Source organism: Oryctolagus cuniculus, chromosome 5, assembly GCF_051225735.1.
Source record: "Oryctolagus cuniculus isolate XC-2025 breed Fujian yellow rabbit chromosome 5, ASM5122573v1, whole genome shotgun sequence".
NCBI lineage: Eukaryota > Metazoa > Chordata > Mammalia > Lagomorpha > Leporidae > Oryctolagus > Oryctolagus cuniculus.
Genome location: NC_142871.1, coordinates 21,540,065 through 21,565,795, shown reverse-complemented (window position 1 = coordinate 21,565,795; position 25,731 = coordinate 21,540,065). Strand labels below are relative to the sequence as shown.

The 25,731-nt window shown below is 36.0% G+C and overlaps 1 protein-coding gene across 3 annotated transcripts in view; it reads left to right on the top strand.

The window, feature by feature from the left end:
* Positions 1–25,731, top strand: part of ADGB (androglobin) — a 217,516-nt gene that overhangs the window by 38,862 nt on the left and 152,923 nt on the right. For 2 of the 3 annotated variants that reach the window (XM_008263621.5, XM_008263619.5), the window contains exons 7-9: positions 1,808–1,894; positions 8,919–9,166; positions 17,791–17,922. In XM_008263621.5, coding sequence (XP_008261843.4) covers positions 1,808–1,894; positions 8,919–9,166; positions 17,791–17,922 — 467 coding nt within the window. The remainder of the gene's footprint in view (positions 1–1,807; positions 1,895–8,918; positions 9,167–17,790; positions 17,923–25,731) is intronic. The other variant, XM_089332586.1, reaches the window with a different exon arrangement.

Sequence of the window (25,731 nt, the reverse complement as noted above, 5' to 3'; positions counted from 1 at the left end):
ACACAAATACGCAAAATATGCAGAATGGTTTGAGTTGAAAATGCAGGTAACTCTCTATCATTGCTCAGTGGGAGAATTCTCCTGTACACTGCACAGGCTTGGAACTCATACTCCCCTGCAATGTGTCATAACAACTCAGCCTTCAACAGAACACACCCCCGTGCTGTAAGCGATGATGTCGGCCATTTGGCTGGAAGCTCAGCCCCCTCTCTCCTCGGCTAGAAGCAGAGCAATGTAAGGCAGAAGCCAGTTCTGCTTTGTGTGGATTTTCTTTTGGCTCAGCTTCCTTTGTTTCTCGCAAGGCTACAAAACAAAAACAGCCACTCCTACTGCCATCTTCCTTATCTTTCTTTTCTCCTATTAGTGCTGACTTTTCAATGGAAAATTTGTTTCACCTGGCTTTCAGATCATACTGTCAATAACTTTTATAAACATTCAACCCAGATCTTTCCAGGTAGCTGAATACGACTAAGGATTCATCTTGATGGTAACTGTGTATTTGGGGACAAAAATGCTTCTAATTCTTGGACCTAATTTCCGTTCTGAGAGTTTGAACCACAATACCAGAGAAACACTGCTACATGACCCAGAGAATTAGAGGGGAAATTTTCTCTTTCTGAAAGCTAAAGTTCAGTAGAATTGTAACATGAGTCATAGATTTATTGTTATTTTGAAAAAAATTTCAGCTTAGAAAAAAAGGACATTGCTAAGTGTAATATTTCTAGTGGAAATCTGTCTTCCATGGTATAGTTTATATTTTCTGTAGATTCTTCTCAGATTTTATAAGATAGACTGATTATTTTCATACAAGGTTTAGTTTTCTGTATTTGAAATGTTAATGCATAGTATTTATTTTGATATCAGGATGAGATACAGAAAGTAAGGGCTATATTTCTATGAGTTTGCAAGATCATTTCATAAATGTTATTCCAAAAACAGCACTTTAGCTTAGATCACAAACTATTCCAATAGATATTTATTTTTGAGGTATGTAGAAGTACATAATCCATAAGCAACAAACCAATGCCACTTATAAACAATAGTGTATGTGGCTAAGAGAATACTGTCCTTTGCTGAAGTGAAAAGCATGTGTACTGGTCAGCACCACCATTGAATTGAAGCTGTATCACCAAGGTAAGAAGAGTTATGGCATTTCTGCATATAACTGTAAATATACTAACCACTTCAGAAAAAAAGCCAATAAAATCACCAGATGAGAATAACAGTATTTGATTAATCACAACCTCATTTAGCATGATATTTAGATGGCAAGGCCACTGTATTGTATTGGATAGAATAAATGTTTCTAGTTTCTAAGCAATTATCTAAGAATTTCAGTAAGAATTTCTGATGCCCATCTTGACCTGCCATGGATGAAACTACACAGCACTATAAGCATCTTAAAATCATTACTAAAATTGGAAAGACAAAAGACATTTTTGTTTTAAAAAAAACACATCATCATGTATTGAATATATAAAATGGGTTATGTACTATTTACATGCTTCATAACATAATAAGATGTTTTATGTATATTACATTAATATTAACTTTAGAGCTTTTTTAAATAAAGCTTATAAGCTTGTCTTTTAAACATACATGAAATTTTATCAGCAAAGCTATTCAACTGTTTTAACAACAAAATTTTATGGTCATTGAGATGCTATTTTCTTATTCTATGAAATAAATAAGTGTGACCTTGACATTTACTATTATACTACTATTTATTTGTAATTCATATTCCTTATATGTATCTCTGTGTTTTCAAATGTTGGTAATGGTATCCTTATGTATTTTCTTTTTTTAGTATCCATGTAGCTGAGAGAAGAGAACTGGGAGAATTCACAGTTTTTCATGCGCTCACAGGGTGGTTGCCAGAAGTCATTTCTGTTCAGTAGGTTTGAAAATTAAGTTGCTCATATCTATTTTTTCTTTCTTCCCAAGAGTTCTTTAAAACAATTCTTAGTCTTTAAGAAAATGTCAAGAAAGTTCATGTTTTACAAACAGTTTGGGAGAACAACATTTTATGGAATGAGGTAAATTCCTTGAGGATTTTAGGATAAATTCTGTTTCCTTATGCCTGGGGAAGAACAATTCCCATAGGTTTTTGGCTGGAACTGACCCCTATAACAAAGGTAGATTAAAGAGAGAAAAACAAACAGAAGTTGATTACCATGTATATTTTATGTGGGAAATATCCAGAGAATGAATAGCTCTGAGAGAAATGGCATCTAAATTCTATACAGCAATTTCAAGGAAGTACAGTGAATTTTTAGAGATATGACAAGACAACTGGAAGAGGAGTTTGCATCTGTACAGGTAGCAACTTGTGGGATGGGAAATCAAGGTCAGATAAAGTCTAGCTCTTAAAGTGTGTTAATGTAGACTCCTCTAGCACCACCTTGGGGCAGATAATGGTCCAAAGTCCTCTGATACAGTGCACCTTTGTTCTCACTGGCAAGGGGAGAGTAGGCAGAAGGACTTTGGTTTTTTGTAAATGTATGTCCTGCTTTTGGGAAAAAGAGAAGAAGGTAGATGGCTTCCCTGCATCTCTTTCTTCCTTATTGCTTTCCATTCAACAATCCTTCATATACTAGGAATTTAATACTTAATTATCTATTTCACAAATATGAAAACAGTGTTAATATTTATTATGATAAAATATTTACAGATTTCCCTTAAGAATTATACAGCTATTATGCTTATTTTAATACAGAAAAAAAACAAAAAGTAGCTTTTAAGTAGCCACCCATGTTAGGAAATAACTAATCCTAATAAGACACCTATTATGCACTAGGTATTTTAATATATTATTTCTAACTAAAACCACAGTCCTAAAAGGGATAACTTGTTTAAGCATCCATACACCTCCATCATTCAGATCTAAATCATTTTAAATGAGGAAACTGATGCTCAAAGAGGCTCAGATCCCCCAAAAGCTGTGCAAATTTGTCTTGCTAGTCTGATTCTAGACATATAATGATTTATTTATGTCCAAAAATAGTTCTTGCTAGGTAAGAAAAAAAAAGAGACGATTTAATGGAGAGAATACATAAAATTTTACAATTTTTTAATACATGAAGGTTGTAGACAGAGTTTGATCTTATTACCATTTATTGTTGAACACCAGTTAGGTTAAGGTACATATTAAATAATATGACAATAGATCTGAATGTAGCATCCATTCAGATTCTGCTTTTTACAAGATGGATCAAACCTCAAGTAAAGTTACAAGCTTGGATCATCTCTGATCTTTGAGTAATAGTAGGAAGTTACAGTTTGCCACGGTAGGTAGATTTTATAGGAGATTGAAGATAGACCCTAGTAATTTCGAATCCACCATCAAACTCATATTTTCAGCAAGATAGACTAGCTGCTGTTTGGTTAAAATAGAAATATTTGCAGGGAAAATATTGAAGGGTAGTTACCTTTCTCAGAGGACAACTTATCTGCAGGAGAAAGGATCTTGCCTTTGTATCTTAAGGAAAGGGCATGATGACACCCTTTTCTGATATCTAAGAGACTGCCTGTATAGTGTAGGCATGTTAATGAGAAAGTCAGAGAGATAATAGGATTTTTTTTTAAGTATGAACTTCTCTACATTTTTATCATTAGAGTTGATGGAATGTTTATAATTGCACATTAATTTTCCTTGTGCGGTAGTCAGAAGCAATATCAGAGATGTGAAATCATCAAAAGTCAGAGAACAGTAAAAAAAAAAAAAAAGAGAGAGAACAGAAAAATTAACAAGCAGAAAATCAGTAATTTAAAATTTGTGAGTTTTCTTTTGCTGGAGTCATATAGTAAAACTATACATGAAAGTTGGAACATGCTCATGCTTTCATAATTATAAGACCGTTTTTAATAAGTTATAATTTAGAAATAGAGGGATCTTAGCAGTTCAATCAATGTGCATGAATTTATAGTTGCTTATGACATGTCTACAAAAGCGACAAAGGGAAAACACTTGTGCTTTGGAGTCAGAAGTATAGGGCTAGATCTCTTTCTCTCACTCTCCATCTCTCTCTAACTTTTCCTTTCAAATAAATGAATAATAAATGAACAAATCTTTAAAATCAAGAAGTGTAGAGCTGGACTTGGTTATTTTCAAATTCAAGCTTTATGAATTTTGTAAATATTGTAACATCTCTAACTGCAGTTTTCTCATCTACAAAATGAGGGAGAATTTAATCTACACTGCATTGTTTTGAAGATTAAGTGGGTAAGAGTGTCAGAAAAGATAGCTAAGTTAGTGTATGGTAGAGACATAACTTCTGAAAGTTTCCCTACCATCTCTGATTAGTTTACTAAATTATTTAATAATACTTAGAAATATTTATGATAGTTGAAATTTGAAAATAAGGGCAAGACATAAAAAAGAATAAGTGAGCCTTATCCAGATTGTCTAGAATATAAAAGATTCATAATTTAAACTGATATTTCATGATTTGTAAAATTTTTCATGATTCTTCTGCCACATCATTACAATCATTTTAAATTATTACTACACTGTTAAATTTAAAAGTTAACTCATGTTTACCCATAATTAATTTTAAATAAAAAATGATGAAATAGTATGTAAGTGATCAGAAATGTTTAAGTTGAAAAATTGAAGCCACCACCATTATCAATGGTATTGAGGCAGGGCAAGGAAAGGCTTCATGGATAAAGCTGACTTGATTTGCATTGTTCATTTTGACTATGTTTGGTTTGCTGTAAAGGAAGTACACAGGCATTGGAGTCAGGAGAACAATATCAACAGAGGCTCTTGGTATGCTCAAGAGTGCAATATTCCTATTACTAAGAAGAATTAGAGTATATAGAAAAATCAGCCAGGCATTTCGATGGTTTTGTGGAGGTAAAGGAGAGTAATTCTTCAGACTTGTATTTACCAATTTCTTTAAATCTGAACATCAGTTAAGGTGAAGATATGTCTCCAGGTAACTTCAACAGACATCTCCTTACCTTCTCTCCCACATGAGCGTCATAGGGAGACAATTCTTACAAATTATAATTTGTAACTGTTGACCTTGCCTCTTATTTTCCCACAATTAGTAAAGTCTTACCTTTGAAATCAAAACAGAATCTCTTCTAAATCTCTCTTTAATAACAGAATCATAGTCAATGCCATGTCTTAGTGGATATTAAAAGTCAGACAATGTCAAATAGGGAGATGCCTTTTCTGTCAGCATATTTCTCTGATGTGTGGTCCGTCAACCTGTAATATAGCACTCTGCACCCAACCTTTAAGCCAAATTCTGCATTTAGGTATATATTCTCATTCTTCATTATTTTCATATGTCTTGTTCATATCATAACTTTTTTATATTGTAGATGGAAAAGCAGCGACATGGGTATGGACTCAGAAAGGCCTATTTGAATCCTAACTATATCATTTGGGAGTTGTGTGAATACATAAGATTTATGGTTCCTTAATATCAGATAATATTGAAAAATTTGTGTTGTAGGGATATTACAGAATTTAAAAAAATAAAACATACCAAAGGCCCACTCTCTGCCAGATACTGGAGATCCAAGAATTAGTAAGAGACAGTTCAGGCAGTTGAGCGTATCACAAATGTATAAGGAAACCAGTGATTGTTTTCAAGCTACCAGTTCATCTTGTTTTTTTTTTCTTCAGAGCAAATATGAATGAATGAGTGGTCCATTTACACTAATGGTTCACACCACCTTGTCTCTTCATCTGAAACTTCATCTTTACTTTCAACACCAGTGAAACAACTTTCCTGAAGGCCTCAACCTTGTCAAATCCAGTGCTGCTTTCTCTTGCCCTATGTACTTGACATCCTAGTATTTGACCTACTTGATAACTCCATCCTTCTTCAACACTTGATTCACTTGACTTCCACATTCTCTAGGTTCTTATCTTATTTGCTATTCTTTTTCAGCCTTCATGGATAGTTTCTCAACCATTAAATGATGGTTTGTAACAGGGTTACTGTCTCATGACTTTAAAGACAAGGTATCTGCCAATATTTTATCTACACATCTGGTCACCATTGTTGAACTTCAGAATTATACCCAGCTGCCTAAACTACATAGCCATGTTGATGTCAGAAATGTGTCTCCAACTCAAAATATTCAGAAAGGAACTCTTCATTCTCAACTTTCCAAGCCCATATCTTTCCTAGAATGACTCATCTCAGTACCTGTACCACCATCCACCTCGTTATTACAGCTACAGAAAAAACTGGGAGTCATCATTTATCACTCAGTGTCCCTACTTTTGTCATGTACTGTCTCACTAAGCTCAGTCATCAGTACACCCTCCACTTATTCTGAATATATTTGTTTATGTCAGTGTTATCACCATTCTAGATCAACTCACTATCACTGCTCACCTGACCAATAGTCCGTCTGGGTATATTTACTGTCTTTTAAATAATATTCTACATGGTAATCAGGATAACTTTCTAAAATATGCATTAGAGAGGAGCAGCTAGTGCAGCTGTTTAGATATCATTTGGTGACTTCCATATCCCATATCAGAGTGCCTTATTTCAAGGCCTGGCTCTGCTTCTGATGCAGCTTCCTGCTACTGTGCACCTGGAGAGACAACAAGTGATGACTCAGTTACTTGGGTTCCTGTCACTGTGCACCTGGAGAGACAACAAGTGATGACTCAGTTACTTGGGTTCCTGTCACCAATTTGGTAGTCCTGTATTGAGTTTGTGGCTCTGGCTTCATCCTGTCCTGTCCTGGCTAGCTGTGGTGGGCATCTGGAGAGTGAATTGGCACATGGATATTTTCTCTCTTCCTCTTTCTCTCTCTCTGTCTCTCTGCTTTCAAGTAAGTACATAAAATGTTAAAAATAAAGTGTAACAGATCATATTGCTTTCCTTGCTTTCAAGTTTTCTGTGGCTAACCATTGCACTTGAATGAAATTTTGAAAATCTGTACCCAGGTCTTCAGAGATCTGCACTGACTCATGCTCATTCTCTAACGACTTCCTTGACCTCATTTCCAATTTGAAAACTATCCACTGGCCACCAGGTTCTTCTTTCTGTTGCTTAAATATACACAACTCCCTTAGGATATTTACATAAGCTTTCCCTTTTTCAGCCTGGGACACTCTCCCATCAGATAGTCACTTTGCTGAGTTTATCAAACCATTTAGGTCTCAGCCTGAATCTCAGCTCCTCATACAAGCCTTCTGGATCATCCCAGCTAAATCATTCCTTTCCCAAGTTATGCCATATTCCACACTTCATTATTTCATTTTCATTGTGGAAGTTATCACTGTCTATTATTTCCCTCTACAACTCACTCTCTCCCTCTCCCTCTCTCTCTCTCTCTCTCTCTCTAGATCTCTAGATCTCTAGATCTCTCTCTTCTCTATCTATCTCCCCTTCCTCCACACTGTATCTTTCTTGGTTGCATCCATCCACTGGATGTTAGGGTCCATGAGACTAGATATCCTTTTTGTCTTGTCCAGTGCTATGCGTTAAGTGCTTAAAGCAATGATACTGAATGACGGCCACAGTATGTATGCTGTGTAAATGTGTGTTGAATGGATTTTAAAATATAATTTTAAAGACTATAGTAAAAGTGTGTAAAAGATTTTTTGGGATAACAGTGAAGAAAGTTACAGATTAATGCCTCCCACCCAAAAGTAATACTGGAACTGATAAGAAAGGATTAGTTGAAATTGATTCAGCTGATTGAGGTGCAGAAGCCAACTCAGAGGAAAAAGTATAGGAAGGAAACAGAAGAGAATGACATGCAGTCCTAAAAATGCTACTGATTCTATATGACTGGGTTATGTGCAATTAAGTTCCAAAAGAAGAAATGGATATGGGAGTAGAGAGCTAAACAGGAGCCACTGAATCAAAAGCCTTTCATGCCACACTAAGTAATTTTCATACAAACCTCATAGGGCCCTTGATTTATCTTAGACAGGAGGATGAACTTATTAGATTGGTGATTTTGGAAGACTACACAGTGGTACAGCAAATGGCAGAACTCAGCCTGGCAGTGACACTGTGGCAGAAGGATGTTCTGAGGACTTTTGCAGAGTCATGTTGTAAGGAATGGAGAAAATATGGTCTCCTGCAGTAAATGGATATAGGGTCAAGGCAAAGATCGGGACACTTAGCCATTCTCAGTTTTCTGTCTTGAGTGTTAAGCAGAAAGTGGTAGCCAGACATTTTTCTTTATTTATCTATTCATTGTTGGGCTTAATTTTGGACAGATGTCTATTGGGTGATTAAATACCTAGGTCTGAATATCAAGAATAAGGCCTGAGCTGGAGCTAATGAGTTGGGGATTACATCCATGTACAGGTGAACTCAAAAGACAATTGTGTTGACCCACTGACAAAGCAGGATGTACAGTGACAAGACCAAAAAGCAGGGAACTCTGGGAAAGTATCCCTCAATTGTCTACATTGAGCACAAGAAAGTTTTCAAAGGAGTAATCACTATAGTAGTAGAAATAAAACCAGGAAAGGTTCATGTTACGGAAGTTTCAGGGAAGAGTTGAAGGAGGAGAGGCTGTCACATTACACAGAGAAGCCAAATAAGAGAAGACTTTTTGCATAAATGCAAATTCATGGAAAGTGCCTGCCACATTACAGATGCTCAAAAACCTGTTTTTGTTTTTGTTTTTTTTTTCTCTGCCTTGCTTGTTAACACTCCTGGGTCCTCTGCCACACTGAATAATCCTTGAGATAAAGATTTTGGTCTTTTGTGTCATTTAGCAAAGCCCAGAATACAGTAGGCACTGAGTAAAAATGTGTTGAATAAAGGAATATATGCTTATCTTTTTATCTAAAAATTATAGTCATGATTGAAATTTGTCTTAAGAACTAGCAATTTGATTTTTCTGTCAGTAATTTCTGATTTGAAGTAATCAAAAATACATCATTTCAAAATTAATGTTGATGCCTTTTCTCTAAGCCCAAAATATACAGACAAAGTTTGGGAGCTCTTGAAAGAAATATTGCCCGAGTATAAGATGACAGATGAGCCCACCTCGGAAAGCAAGATAGCGGTGATAGATACCAAACTGAAAGAACCCGGGAAGGAGGGGAAGGATGGAAAAGAACTGAAAGATGGGAAGGAACTGAAAGAATCAAAGGAATTCAAACCCGAAGCTTCCACAACAACACTAAAACTCCCTGATAAAAGTGACAAACTTCCAAAGGGTAAGCATTTTACATCAAAACGTTACTCAATGTGGGCATTGCCTATAAGTGACTTACAATCACTGTTAAACCGAATTCTTGCTTGTTGTTACCATTCTGAATTATGAAAGCTGCCATGTAATTAAGATCTTTCTAGGATTTTAGAACTTATAATGATGCTTACTATATTTAATTATGGTTCCATATATTGCTTTATTTTAAATCAAGGTTCATTCTCTACTGTGATGATACAAAATTAATATATTATTAATATAGGAAGGAACAAATTCTTGGTTTCTATAAATGCATCCTTCTCATATTCACATGTAGATGGAATGTATTAAACAACAAAGGAAAACAGTTAGTCTTTTTTTTTTTTCAAGAAATGTGACATGACCACAGATTATGAATTGCCAATAATTTGTTGTAAGGTAGAATTTAAAATCTGATGAAAAAGTAATTTTAAGTCATTTTACAAAGTATAAAATTATTCTTTTTAAACTGAGAAATATGTTGAATTTTTTTATTTTCTAAACTCTCATAACTATGTATATATGTGATTGTATATTAAAGTGAAAATAAACTACTAGAGAGAACTGTTTTTCTGCATTTTGATAGGATCTACAATGTTTTACAGTATATTTTTATTAGAATTATTCCTTATCAAGATCTTGACTATCAGTATTCAACATAGTATACTGCACAGAAATAAATCCTTCAGATTATCTACAAAATATAGCATTATGAAAGACTGCAACATATTTGTCTACAAAGGCTTCTCCTGCAATTTTATAATGTATAACAGTTTAAGAAAGAAAGCAAAGAAGCTTTACTAAATTTCTTTCCCTCAGTATTTGATAAATTAATTTCCTCCTAGGAGCCCTTTCTCATGTCTCACAAGTTAAAATGTATCCGTCCATCTATTCTTTCATTCAAATATACTACTTATTGATTAAAAGCCAAATAGTCCTCCACATACCGGTGATACCTTGCTAAACAAAATCAACTATGGAACTCACCTCCTGGAGCTTATAGGCTGGTGATAAGGATACTAATGTTAACAATAACATGTAACCATATACTAAAATATAGGCTTTGAAGGGAATTCAGGAAGCTGTGGCAGTTCATATGGGGAATATGCTCCAGTCTAGGGAGGAAGAATTCCCTTGGGAAAGTTGAATTGAAATTTTGAGATGGAATTACCTATAAGAAGATGGGGACTGTGGACGGAACACAAGAAGCAGAAGAAATACTAGAGATAAAAATTATGAGACAATCAGAGGGATGAGGAAGCATTGGCAATAGCAGATGATATCCTTTGCTGAAGCACAGGAAGTGAAAGGATCAAGTGACTTGAGGCGAGTCTGGAAAAGTAGGCAGGAAAGTGAACAGATAAAATCTTCTAGGCCGTGCTAAGATTATCAATCTTTATTGTAAGAGCTATGGATAGCTAATAAAATTTTAATGTAGAATCAAGATCTTATTTTTTTTCTTTTTTGGAATTTTTTATTTTTAATTGGTTTTAAGATACAACATAGCTCATAAATGCAATTTTAAGACTGTACTGATATCCCCTTCCTGCTTCCCGCTCCATTCCTTTCTCTCTCCTTTCTTCCCTTCTACATTTCTTTCATCCTTCCTTCTTTTGTTTTTGAGATAGCATATTTTAAATTAACATTATAATAAAAGGCTTAACGCTTCATCAAATAAGTTTAACAAGTAAAAAGCAAAAAGGCCCTACTTTGTGGTAATATAGGCAAAGGCTATAAACAATAGTTGAATAGAAAGGTTACCATCTCATCCATGCACATTAAATTTTAAAGTAATCAGAAATAGTTAAAATTATGGCAGTATAACCTTCTTGACCATTGGTTTGAGAAAAGTATAAAACAACATTTTAAAAACAATATTGCAGCAGTATTAATACACACAGGCATTTTTAAGAATTTTTTTTTAATTTTTCTGTTGTTCCTATTCATTATTTTGTTTCCTATATTAACCACTACAGGTCAGAGAAAACATGATATTTGTCTTTTTGGGATGCACTTATTTCACATAGCATAATGGTTCCAATTGCATCCATTTTGTTACAAAAGATAGGATTTCATTCTTTTTTATGGCTGAGAAGTATTCCATAGATACATATCATATTTTATTTATCCAGTCATCAATTGATGGACATCTGGGTTGATTTCATATCTTAGCTTTTGTGAATTGAGGTGCAAGAAACATAGGGGTACAAATAATTATTTCATATGCTGATTTCATTTTGATTAGGTAAATTCCCAGGAGTGGGATGGCTGGGTCATGTGGTAGATTTATATTCAGATTCCTGAGAAATCTCCATACTATCTTCCATAATGAAAACTAGTTCATATTAAGTTACTTTTTTCCTCACATCCTCCCCAGAATTTAATTAATTATTTTTTTTTTAATTTTTGTGTGATAGCTAATATAACTGGGGTGGAGTAAAACATCATTGTGGTTTTTATTTGCATTTCCTTGATGACTTGTGATCATGAGCATCTTTTCCTATGTCTGTTGGTCATCTGTACTTCATCCTTTGAAAAATGCCTGTTCATATCCTTTGCCCCATTTCTTAACTGGATTGTTTTGTTATTGTTGAGTTTCTTGAGTTCTATAGAACTTGGATTCTAATCCCTTATTAGTTACATAATTTGAAAATATCTTCTCCCATTCTGTTGGTTGCCTCTTCACTTTATCGAGTGTTTCCTTTGCAATGCAGAAGTTTTTTCTCCTTTTATTGTCTGTGCTTCTGGGGTCTTTTTCAAGATGTCTTTTCCTATGCCATTTTGTCGCAAAGTTTCCCTGATGGTTTCTTCTAGTAATTTGATGGTATTGGGTCATAGATTTATATTCTTGAACCATTATGAATTTATTTTTGTGTAAGGTGTTAGGTGGGGGACTTGTTTCATACGTCTACTTGCATAGACCCAATTTTTCCAACACTATGTGTTGAAGAGACTCCTTTTTCTAGATATTAATTTTTAGCTTGTTTGACAAAAATTGGTTAGTAGTAGATTTGTAGATTAATTCCTGTGATTTCTCTTCTGTTCCTTTGGTCTACATGTCCATTTTTGTGCCAGTACCAGGCTGTTTTGATTATAACTGCTCTGTACTATGCCTTGAAGCCTGGTATCATTTTTGTTCTTTATGATTGTTTTACTATTTGGAGTCCCTTGTGATTCCATATGAATTTTAGCATTTTTTTTTAGAATGGAGAAGAATGGCCTTTGTATTTTGGTTGGGATCACATTGAATCGGTAAATTGCTTTGGGTAGTATGGATATTTTGATAATATTATTTCTTCCAATCAACAAACATGGAAGATTCTTCCATTTTTTGTGTCTTCTTCTGCTATTTTCTTAAAGGTTTTTTAATTTTTTTTGTACAGATCTTTCACATATTTGATTAAATTTTTGCGGCATTGTGGTGTAATAGGTAAAAATGCTACCTACATTGCCATCTTCCTCTATGGGTGTTGGTTCAAATTGCTGCTGTGCCACTTCCAATCCAGGTCACTGCTAATGTGGCTAGGAAAGCTGTGGAAGACGGCCCAAATACTTGGACTGCTACCACCCTTGTGGGAGACCCAGAAGAAGCTCTGACTGGCCCTGCTCCAGCCATTTTGCCACTTAAGGAGTGAACCAGCAGGTGGAAATCCCTTTCTCTGTGTCTCTCCTCTCTATAAATCCTGCCTTTCAAATAAATAAATAAATCTTAAACATTATTCCAAATATTTAGATTTTTATAGCTTGTGTGTTATTGATCTTACAAGTTCTTTCTCAGTCATGGCATTGTTTCTGAATATAAGAGTTATTGATTTTTGTATCTTGATTTTATATTTTGCAACTTCATCAAACTCTCTTATGAATTCCAATAGTCTATTAGTGGAGTCTTTTGGAATCCAGATATAGGATCGTGTCATCTGCAAACTGGGATAATTTGACTTCCTCATTTCCTATTTGTATAACTTTGATATATTTTTCTTGGCTAATGTCTCTGGCTACAACTTCCAGAACTATACTGAATAGCAATAGTGAAAGTGGTCATCCCAGTTTGGATGCCATTGGAGATGCTTCCAACTTTTTCCCATTCAATATGGTGGTGGTTGTGGTGTTGTCTTATATTGCCTTGATTGTGTTGAGGAATGTTGCTTCTCTGCCCAATTTGCTGAAGACTTTTATCAAGAAAGGATGTTGTATTTTACCAAATGCTTTCATTGCATCTATTGAGATAATCATATAGTTTTATTCTTCATTTTGTCAATGTGATATATCATAGTTATTTATTTACATGTTAAAACATCCCTGCATACCAAGGATAAACCCCACCTGGGCCACATGAATTATCTTCCTGATATGTTGTTGAATTCAATGAACTAGTATTTTGTTGAGGGTTTTATGTCTATGTTCACCATAGTTTTCCTTCTTTGTTGTATCTTTTTCTGGTTTTAGAATTAAGGTGATGCTGACCTCATAGAACAAGTTTGGAGGATTCTTACCCTTTCAAATATTTTGAATAGTTTGAGAAGTACTGAAATTAGTTTTTAAAAGATTTTATTTATTTATTTGAGAGGTAGATTTACAGGGCAGGGGTGGGGAGAGAGAAAGACCTCCATTCATAGGTTCACTCCCCAACTGGCCTCAACAGTCCAAACTAAGTCAATCTAAAGTCAGGAGCCAGGAGCTTCTTCCAGGTCTTCCACACAGGTGCAGGTGCCCAAGCATTTGGGCCATTTTCTACTGCTATCTTAGGCCATAGAAGAGAGCTGAATCAGAAGAGGAGCAGCCAGGACATGAACCAGCACCCATATGGGATGCTGGCATCACTGGTGGAGGCTTAGCCTACTAGGCCACAGCACTGGCCCTGGAATGAGTTTTTCTTTAAAGGCCTGGCAGAATTCAGAAGAGAAGCCATCCTGGACTTTATTGGGAGGATCTTTATTGCTGATTCAATCTCCATCTTGTTTATTGGTCTATTTAAGTTTTCTATATCTTGTGACTTAATTTTTATAGATGGCATGTGGCCAAAAATCTATTCACTTTTTCTCTATTTTCTAGTTTGTTGGCATATAACTGTTTATAGTGATTCCTGATTATTCCTTTTATTTCTATGGTATCCATTGTAACATCTCCTTTTTCATCAGATTTTGTTGATTTAGGTCTCCCAACCCCTTCCCCCTGTGTTTTGTTAGGTGGGCCAGTGGTGCCTCAATTTTTTGTATTCTTCCAAAAATCCAGCGCTTCATATCACTGATTTTTGTATCATTGTTTTGTTTCAATTTTGTTTGTTTATTTTCTAATTTTATTATTTGTTTCCTCTTACTCATTTTGGGTTTGACTGGTTCTTGATTTTCTAGGTCCTTGAGATGCATTGTTAGAACAATTATTTGATGCTTTCCCAATTAATTGATGTAGGTACTAATTGCTATAAACCTACCTCTTAACACTGCTTTTGCTATATCCCATAAGCTTTGATATGTTGTGTTGTCATCTTCATTCATTTTTAAGATTTTTTTTTAATTTCCCTTCTAATTTCTTCCATGGCCACCATTCATTTAGGAGCATGTTGTTCAATCTCCATGCATTAGCAAATTTTTTAGATTTTCATAAGTTTATATTTCCAGTTTCATTCATTGTATTCAGAAAAAAATATATGGTGTGATTTTAATATTTTTCAAATTGGTGAGACTTGATTTATCATCTAGCATATTGTCCAACCTAAAGAAAATTCCCTGCATTGATGAAATGAAGTTGTAATCTACAGCTGTAGGAAGAAATGTTCTGTAGATATCAATTAGGTCCATTTAGTCCATAGAGTAGATTAACTGATTTGTAAAAGGTCACACTGGCATCACTGAAAAGGAAAAACTTTAGGGAGGGGGAGTGGGTCAGTGATGTGAGTGGATATAAAAAAAGCATTTTAGTCATGTAAGCTCAGTTTATTTAAGATGACAGGACTTGGGAATGTGGGAATAGTGTAGCCATATTGGAGATGCAGGTAAGTGAATGATTTGAGAGATAGCTAAGGAATAAAAACTGGCAAGACTTAGCAAAGACGTATTGTAGAATTCTGAGTTGCAAAGGAGATAGACAGTGGTAGGTATTAAGAGAGAGAAAAAATATTGTGAATATACTGGATTTGGTCATTTATAAGACAACTCAATGAATTTTTTTATATTAAGTCAGAGACTGGTGATATGTATTTGGAAGTCATTGGCAAATGCATGCTAAATAAAACCATTCATGATATTTCCTGAGCAGAAAGCATAAAATGAGATGGCTGGGGAGGTTGATACTGAGCTTGGAAGAAGCTAAACATCTGAGAGTTAAGTACAAAATTATGTGCTGTGAAGAAGTAACCAGAAAAACAAGGGAAACAAAAGTAGAGAAAATTAGCAGTGAAGTCAAAGGAAAAAATTGTTACAAGAATCAGAGATTGCCTGGGTCACGTATGACCTGTGGTAACTTAAATATCTCCATCAGACTGTGCTATGGAGGTCACTGGGTGCTGAAGATTGGTGGCTGTAACACACATCACAAAGAAGATTAAAATTAAAATGAAAGTAAAATAAAGTATGGCCAACTCTGAGAAGTTTGGACTTGAAGAACAGGAGAGCTACACAAGTGGAAGCTAAAAGGGAATAGTATGGGGCACAGACTATAATTTAATGAGGAAGAGTTTAGTGTTTTAGTGATGATTGGGATGACAGCAAGAGCAGTATGCATTTCCTGAGAAGGGGAGAAGAGCAGGATTTCCGGCCCATCCGGAGGGATCAGTCCAACCCAGAAGGCACAACGCCTCCTCCATTCTAGTAGGGGAGCACAGTTCATAGGGGAGTGGGTAGAGATGTTGGTGGGTGAACAGATTTGGGAGGAAGAAGTTGAGGGTTTATGACAGGAGGCTTCTGTTTTCTATTTATAGGCAGCCTAGCTTTGAGCAGAGTGAGGTGGAGGTGGAAGATGCAAAGTTTTGTGAAGATTTAAAATAGAAGTGGTGAGGTTTGCAGAGCTAGGGGAAGATTATCTCCAGTATGACTTAGCTGCCAAGTTTATTCAAAGAGGGGTTTTCCAGGTGGGTGGAGTAAAATGACAGAGGAGCAACATTTAACTAGGGTATTGGTAAAAGCACATTTTTATCAATACTCTCAAATGTTATCCAAATGTCTGTGTAAAACAGTTGATTTTTGCTACTTGAAATTTTTATTATATATTATATTATTTCTAATCATAGATTGGAAGTTGATAGCTATTGAAGTCCAATTTTGAATTATTCATGAAATCACATATTGCTACCCAAAATTAGTTTTATTGAATTATATTAATATTGATATAAAACACACAAGATAAAATTCTGATAACATTTTTAATAATTAATTTTTACAGTTAAATATCTTGTCCTATATTTTCAGTTACAGATAATATTCACTTTTGTACATCACATAAGTGCTAAATCTACTATAAAAGTTACAGGTTCTGTGGCACAGTGGGTTAAAGCTCCTGCCTGCAGCACAGCCATCTCATATGGGTGCCAGTTAGAGTCCCAGCTGCTCCACTTCTGATCCAGCTGTCTGGTGTGGCCTGGGAATGTAGTAGAAGATGGGCCAAGTCCTTGGGCCCCTGCACCTGCATGGGAGACCCAGAAGAAGCTCCTGGCTCCTGGATTTAATTGTGGCCATTTAGGGAGTGAACCAGCATATGGAAAATCAATCTCTCTCTCTCTCTCTCTCTCTCTCTCTCTCTGCCTCTTCCTCTTTTTAACTCTGCCTTTAAAATAAATAAATAAATATTTTTTAAAATTAAGGTTTGCTTTGTAGAGGCGGGTTAACTTTGGAAATTAAGGAAGATGATAAGTAGTTAAAATCAGTTTTTTTTCATTTATGCAAGTTAAAAAATGAACATGACAACAATGATTACAAATTTAGTAGATGCTACTGGCAGAAATTTGAAATTTCGGATTCAGAATTGGTGGAGACTTATTAGGGAGTAAAATTAACTTTAGTTTTTTTTTTAATTACAGAGGAAATATTTCATGGAAATATATATATGAATGGGAAGTCATATAGAAAGGCTAGTTCTAGGTCCAAGGGCTTTATGATACAAGCCATGTTGGCACTAAGGTGTTAGTCTGTGGATGTTGATTGGATTCCAAGCTTGGAGATATTTGGAGACAGGGCACTATTTCCTTGAGCTATAAAGAACCCAGATAAAGAAGATCTGAGAGCACCCCACATTTAGGATTCCATTTTCAATACAAGCTTTGGTGTTTTTTTTTTTTTTTTTTGCTTTTTTAAAATGAGAATATTAATCTGAGTATATAATCTTATATAAAGAAAATGTACTCAAGTATTTCCATGAATCATAAATTCACACATCATTATTAATAAGTAATGCTGCCTATCTCTCACAACACATTTCAATTTTTCAATTTTCTCTCATTTTACTTTGATGTTTCTAATTAGAGAAGATTATGTTTTGGGGAAATGTGGCTGTAGTTTTATATTTAAATGATATTGCTATTTTGGTACCTTTCTTTCAATACAATGACTGAATAAGGAACTTGATTTAAGTCTCTTTACTTAAAATATTTATCATGATTTTTTAATATTTTGGTGAAAACAGATGCAAAAGAAATTGGGAAGAAGAGGAGTAAAGATGGAGAAAAAGAAAGGGAGAAGGAAAAATTCAAATTTTCAATTCATGGGTCAAGACCCTCATCAGATGTACAGTACTCTATGCAGTCCTTATCAGAATGTAAGTTCCAGTCTGAGAATATTAACAATTTCAGTTGTTTGCTAAAATTATAGAAAATGTTAGAACATAGGCGTATATTTCCCCTATTCAAGCTTGCTTAAGATTGCTTAAAGTTGAGCCCTCAGATGGGCACACATGCCAGTGCCAGCTCCTTCACGTGAGATAGAAGTCAGATTTTCCAGGTTCCTAAGAATCATGAGAAAAGATATCCACATATAAAGGAGGCTTCTGCTAATCATTTTCAGGTATTTCTCTGAAGAATACTTGGAGTTTAAATTTATCATGCAACCCATAGTAAATTCACACTTTCTTGCAACCCTAATAAGATTGCAAGCACCAAATTAGACAGAATATGTGTATCTGGCTTCTCACAGTGCGCCTCTTAGCTTTCTGACTATGTTTAAAAAATAACTGTGAATCTGTAGACTCTTAAAGTGATGGTCTGTTTATCTGACAATGACAATGACACTTTTGTGTATCACATTGTCACTGAATAAACATAGGAAGTCTATTTATAATAATCATGTGATTGATATAACATCTTTTTTCAAGAGAATTCTCAGGTTTCTGTGTCTATCACATTTTAGCTAACATATTTCCAATTTGAATTTACAGTTTATCTCTAAAGACACCTGATCCAGTGCACTTTGTATTCTGTAGTACCTGAAATGCAATAGGTGTACTAGTCTCTTAAAAATGTACCAGATTACATATTACATATGTTATATATATATATATATATATATTATGTAAAAATTTCACCTCACAATATTCAAAAGTAAGACTGACCAGTTCCCTCTCTGAAGACTTCATAGTCTCCATCTTGGGTCATCTCTCATAGTGCTTCCATACGTAGATTATCAATTTGAATTTGTCCCTCATTACTCGGGTTGAAAATGTGTCCCTTTGCCTCTAGTGCTGTGCTCTCCCTGGTTTATTTTCTTTTGCTTTTATTTTAAAAGATTTTTTTAAATTTATTTGAAAGGCAGAGTTATTCGGAGAGAGGAAGAGACAGAGCAAGAGATAGATCTTCTATGACTGGTCTACTCCACAGATGGCTGGTACGGCCAGGGGTGGGCCAGGCTGGAGCCAGGATCCAGGAGTTTCTTCCAGGTCTCCCAAGTGGGAAGCAGGAGCCCAAGTACTTTGGGCCATATCTCACTGCTTTCTCATTCCATTAGCAGGGAGCTGGATCTGAAGTGGAGCAGCCGAGACTCAAACTGGTACCTATATGGGATGCTGTTATCTCAGGTGGCAGGTGGCAGCTAAACCTTTTATACCACAGTGCTGGTTCCCTGGTTTATCTTCATTTTGCCTTTGTTCTTAATGTATTTTTGCATGAGTTGTCTGAGCAAATTTCAATAATAGTAGTTTCTTGTGCTTATTGAAATATCTGGATTTATGGTAGAGAAAACAGTCACTAATTATTCTGTTTCCTGTTGTACTTTAAAACTTGCTTTCCTGGATTGATGCTGTAAGTAATATTTTTTGATTGTGGGAAACATCACATAATTCTTTGTGAAAATGACTAAAACTTTCGCTGAATTTATTGGTGAAAATAAAGGTAATAAAGTCTTTTTTTTGCTGATAAATTCATATTTAAGGTCAATATCCAATATCAGAGCATGGTTGGTTCAGAGTTTGAGCTGTGATGTCAAACTGTCTGAGTTCAGATCTTTGCTCCAAGGTGGAGTGTATGAGTATCAGGCAAGTGATTGAACCTCCTTAAACTCAGAATCTATCTCTTACAGTGAGTACCATGATATCTATGGTATCTGTGGGTGTTCTTAGAGAATTACAAGTAAAGTGCTTATTACTTGTTGGTAGAGCTGCATATTAACATCTTTATTGTTAAAGGGTTTGTTAATTCTTTTTTTTTATTTGACAGGTAGAGTTAGACAGTGAGAGAGAGAGACAGAGAGAAAGGTCCTCCTTCCATCGGTTCACTCTCCAAATGACCGCTATGACCGGCGCTGTGCCAATCCGAAGCAAGGAGCCAGGTGCTTCCTCCTGGTCTCCTGTGCAGGTGCAGGAAGCCAAACACTGGGGCCATCCTTAACTGCCCTCCTGGGCCACAGCAGAGAGCTGGCCTGGAAGAGGAGCAACCGGGACTAGAACCCGGCGCCCATATGGGATGCTGGCGCTGCAGGCAGAGGATTAACCAAATGAGCCACAGTGCTGTCCCAGGGTTTGTTAATTCTTGAATGTGCTAAAGATAAAATAGTTTGCTAGAATGAACTCAAAAGGATTATTTTATCTAACTTACAGCCATGTAAACTTATTTCTACTGAGTTAATCTGAGTAGGTCTTGCATCTCCTTTAATCAGTTTCTTGGGTTTTACTTTAACTGAGATTATGGGCAGATCTGAGGATTCAAAAGGTAACTGTTGCAATTCAAGTTCCAATGAAAAAGGTAACACAACATTTATATTATTTATACTTGATTTGATGTTAGAAATATAATATCTTCAATTTAACTCTGAGAAGTCACTGAATATTTAATAAAAAGGATACCTGTTTTATGACATTTCTGAAAATAACAGCATATTGGTCATACCTGTCATTAAAATAAAATTGCACTTACAGTTTTAGATACTATAGGGGCCAGCATTGTGGCACATTGAGTTAAGTCTCCGCCTGCAATTCCAGCATCCCATATGAGCACCGATCCAGCTCCCTGCTAATGGTCTGAGAAAAGCAGCTAAAGATGGACCAAGTGCTTGAGCCCCTGCCACATCATGGAGACCTGGATGAAGCTCCTGGCTCCTGGCTTCAGCCTGGCGTAGCCTTGGGTATTTTGGCCATTTAGGGAATAAACTAATGGATGAAAGACCTCTCTCTTGTATGTCTCTCTCTCTCTCTCTCTCTCTCTCTGTATCTGCAACTCTGTCTTTCAAATAAGAGTAAAATAAATATTTTTAAAAGAATACCATAAACAAAATACAGTGTTAAGATAGCAGAGGTCATGTAGGGATTTATATATGATTATATATCATATAATTAATATTCATTGTATACCCTAATAACTATGTGACATTCAAGGTTTCTTTCATTTTGTTATTTCAAAATGTGTTCATTAAGGCATACTAGGTGCTGTAACTAACAAATGGTTCAAATAATATATATATATTTCTTTCTCAGTTACATAAAATCTAAGACTAGTGTTAATGATTAACAGAAAGTTCTTTCCTTAATGGTGTTTATGAGATCCATGCTCCTTCTGTCTTAGAGCTGTGCATATAAAGTTCTGTAGTCCTATACCACTGAAAGGGAAAACAGATTGGAAAATTGCAGTGTGAGATTTTTTTAGGGCAAAATAAGTTATTTTGTTAATACATGTGGTAATTCACCTCTGTCACATTCCCTTGACTACAATTCAGTCCTATGAACACTCCTAACTGTAAGGGCAGCTGGGAAATGTAAATCAACTAAGGGCTCAGGTAAAAGAGGAAGTCATTTGTAGAACAACAATCAAGAATGAGCACATTCAACATTTCTGATCCCTGAATAATCACTTTACTTTCCCCTCCATATGTAAATGTTCAACAGTTATCAAGAGTCTCAACCCAAATTGCTATCCTGTAATAACATCTAGTTCAAAATCTGGGGCCTCCCATTCATCAGCATCTGTATGTGCATGTGTATCAACTACCATCTTTAATGTCCTGTTAATGAGGGATGTAAGCTCCCACTTATGAAAAGAAAGAACGAGAGACACATTGTCATCATTAAGCATTAGCAATTATGATGCCCCATGGAGAGGACCCTCTGCAGACTCTGTGCTGTCATACAGAAGTTCTTTGTCACTGCCTCCACTTTATGGAAGAACTCCAAATTAATAGGTAAAATGTGGGTTTCCAAGAATCTAGAGAATCTTGCTTGAGTCCACTATGTATAGTACTATCGTGTATTTCCTCTCAACATCTGTGGATGAATATTACTAAGTTTAAAAATTGAGGGGGCTGGCATTGTGCCATAGTGGGTTAAGCCATCTATGATGCCATCATCCCGGGAATATGGGCACTGGTGCGAGACCCGGCTGCTCCACTTCCAATCCAGTTCCCTGCTAATGCACCTGGGAAAGCAGTGGAGGATAGCCCAAGTACTTTTGCCCCTGAACCCATGTGGGAGAACTGGAAGAAACTCCTGATTCCTGGCATCAGCCTGGGACAGCTCTAGCCATTGTGGCCGTTTGGGGAGTGGACCAGCAGATATAAGCTCTCTCTCTCCCTCTCTCTCTGTTACTCTGCCTTTCAAATAAATCTTTAAAAAATGTTGAAAACTTTTGTTCTCTAAAGAAGTAATTCTCTAAAGAATTTGACATAATTTTAAAATGAATTTGTGTATGGATTATGAAATTAGAGAAAACTAAGTTCTAAAAGTATGAATAAGTCATATCTTTCTGATATCTGAGAAAAACATTATCAGATTTAGTAAAGAACTGACTTTTAGAATTAACTTACAAACTATGTGACAACTTAGAATTTGCTTAGTAATATATTAGAATTCAACAACATGCCAATATTTTAAAATTTTTGTTTCAGAGGAACAAATTCAATAAAATTAGAATACAACTTAGTAGAATGATTAATTTGAATATTTTCTGATCATGAGAGACATTCGCCAGCTGTGTAGTTTCCTCTTCTCCCTGGGAACACAATTATGCTACATTTTTGCAGCCTCTCTTGAAGTGAGAGACTACGTTCTAGTCCACGAAACATGAGTGGGCATCATGGACAGCCTCTGTAGGCTGACCTGCACAGTGCTTCATGTGTAGCTCTCCTTTTGCTGACTTGATGCAGTCAAGAAAACAGTGTTCAAAGTGTTACAGCCAATAAGATAGAGATATGAGTCTGAGAATGGCGACCTGGAGGTCTTTCTAGTGATCAGGGATGTCCATTCAATACTTCCTATGAGCAAAAATAAACTACCATAGTGCTTAAGTCATATATTTTTGAGTATGGTTATTTTGAAGCTAAAATTACTTGGTGGTAAATTAACTACTGCCAGGAGTCGAGTGCTAATAGAGAGATGGAAATGTGGGGTGTCTGCTTAGCAGCAGAGTGATAGGTTGTGAAGAAATAGATATCTCGAGCATGAGAAAATCTGCACTACACCACAGAAAAACTGGAACCTCAGACAAGTTGGAAAGTAGCCATGCACTCGCACTCAGCAATCCTTAATCTCTAAAATAAGTCATTGACAGGGCCAGCGCTGTGGCACAATGAGTTAAGCCACTGTCTGCAGCACCCACGTCCCACACGGGTGCTGGTTCCAGTCCCGACTGCTCTGCTTCTAATCCAGCTCGCTGTTAATGGCATGGAAAAACAGTGGAGGATGGCCCAAATGCTTGGGCCCCTGTACACATGTGGGAAACCTGGAAGAAGCTCCTGGTTTCAGACTCTGCTCAGTTCCAGCCATTGCAGACATTTAAAGAGTGAAGTGGGGCCGGTGCTGTGACATAGCAGGTAAAGCTGCCGCCTGCAGTGCCAGCATCCCATATGGGTGCCGGTTCAAGTCCTGGCTAATCCACTCCTATCCAGCTCTCTGCTATGGCCTGGGAAAGCAGCGGAAAATGGCTCAAGTCCTTAGGCCACTGCACCCATGTGGAAGACCTGGAAGAAACTCCTGGCTCCTGGCTTCGGATCAGCACAGCTCTGGTCATTGCAGTCATTTGGGGAGTGAACCAGCAGATGGAAGACCTCTCTCTCTCTCTCTCTCTCTCTTGCCTTACCTCTCTTTGTAACTGTCTGAAATAAAAATATTTATTTAAAATAAATCTTTAAAAGAATACATAAATAAAATAAGTGATTTAATGTCTGCTACTGTAGGTAGTGTTTGTTATAAAAACTACTGCTAGCAAGATAGAAGTTTAGGCAAGAATTGTCTGTTTTTCCAATATATGTGAGAAAAATACAAGGCAGAGAAATGTCAGAGTTCATGGAACTTGGAAAATTTCTCTAACACAGATAATTTGAGATAAGACTATCAAAGATCTTTAACAACAATGGTCCCATAAAACTTCTTAAGTACCATATCTGGTTGTGTGACAGAGCTTGTTAGAAGAGTGTGGCCTCAAGGTCAGCATAGTTGCATAGATGGTAAAGTCACGGCTTGTAACTGGCATCCCATATGGGTGCTGGTCTGTGTCTGGCTGCTTCAGATGCAGTTTCTTGCTAATGGCCTATGAAAAGCAGTGGAAGATGGCTCAAATGCTTGGGCCCCATGTGAAAAAAAAAAAAAAAAAAAAAAAAAAACAGAAAAAGAGCGTGGCCTCTTTGTTACAGGTATCTTCAAAGAAAATAAAAGAAAAAATAATTAGTCTTGGGAATTATGCATTGGAATGATTTCTGGTGTGGAACTTACTGAAAATGAATAGATTAGAAACATACTAATTTATTAAAGGACTTGTACTAAGAAATTATGAGCTTAGTATAAAAAGTCTTTTGCTCTTGAGATTTGTATCACATCTCAGGCATGCAGATATTTTCTGATGGAAAGTGGACGAGCATTCTCACCAATACCCCAGCTATTGCCTCAGAGAATAGACAACAAAGAATCCCCATGAAGTCCAGGTATCATTCTATACTTTATTCTTCTTTCTTAATTTTTGTTATTTAATAGCTAGACAGAGATAGAGATGGAAATAAGAGGAAGGAGGGAAGGAGAGAGAGTGTGTGTGCTATAATTCTGTCTGGTTACTTAACTTTTTAAAAAAGATTTATTTATTTATTTGAAAAAAAGAGTTATAAAGAGGCAGAGGCAGAGAGAGAGAGAGAGGTATTCCATCTGCTAGTTCACTACCCAATAGGCTGCAATGGCCAGAGCTGCACCAATCCAAAGCCAGGAGCCAGGAGCTTCCTCTGGGCCTCCCACACAGATGCAGGGGCCCAAGGATTTGGGTCATCTTCTACTGCTTTCCTAGGCCATAGCAGAGAGCTGGATCAGAAGATGAGCAGCCGGGACTAGAACGAGCCCCCATATGGGATATTGGCCCTGCAGGCGGCAGTTTTACCTGCTATGATGCAGCACCAGCTCCACTTCACTCTTTAAATGTCTGCAATGGCTGGAACTGAGCAGAGTCTGAAACCAGGATAACAGGAACACAATGCAGGTCTCTCATGCGGGTGATGGGAATTATAATTACTTGAGCTATCACCACTTCTCTCAGTGTCTAAATAAACAGGAAGCAGAGTCAGGATGCAGATATCTCAATTGATATCTTAGCACCTAGGCCAAACACCTAACCCATCCACAATATACTTCTTAATCATGTACCTTAGCTATATTACTTAACCTGTGACCTAATTTATTTACACAAAAAATAGTATTCATAATAAAACTTAATTCATAGGATTTATATGAGAATGAATTCATGTAAAATGCCAGTCAGTGCTTAACCAAACATTTGATAAAAGTTATTCATTCTAAGAAATTAGCTTAACTTCTTAGCTAGAAAAAAATTTATAAACTTTAACAAAAGTTAAAATGGATTTGTCTACCTTGGTAGTCATTTTGGGTTCATCTCACCATGAATCACTGTTTTAGGCTAAGATTGTCATTTATTAAAGAAGTAAATTTTTTATTATATTTAAGGTATACAAATTCCATGTATCATATATAAAGTTTTTTTTCCTTTTTTCTTTTTTATTTAGTAAATATAAATTTTCAAAGTACAGTTAATGGATTACAACGGCTTCCCCCCCCATAATTTCCCTCCCACTCACATCCCTCACATCTCCCACTCCCTCTCCCATTACATTCACATCAAGATTCATTTTCAATTATCTTTATATACAGAAGATCAAT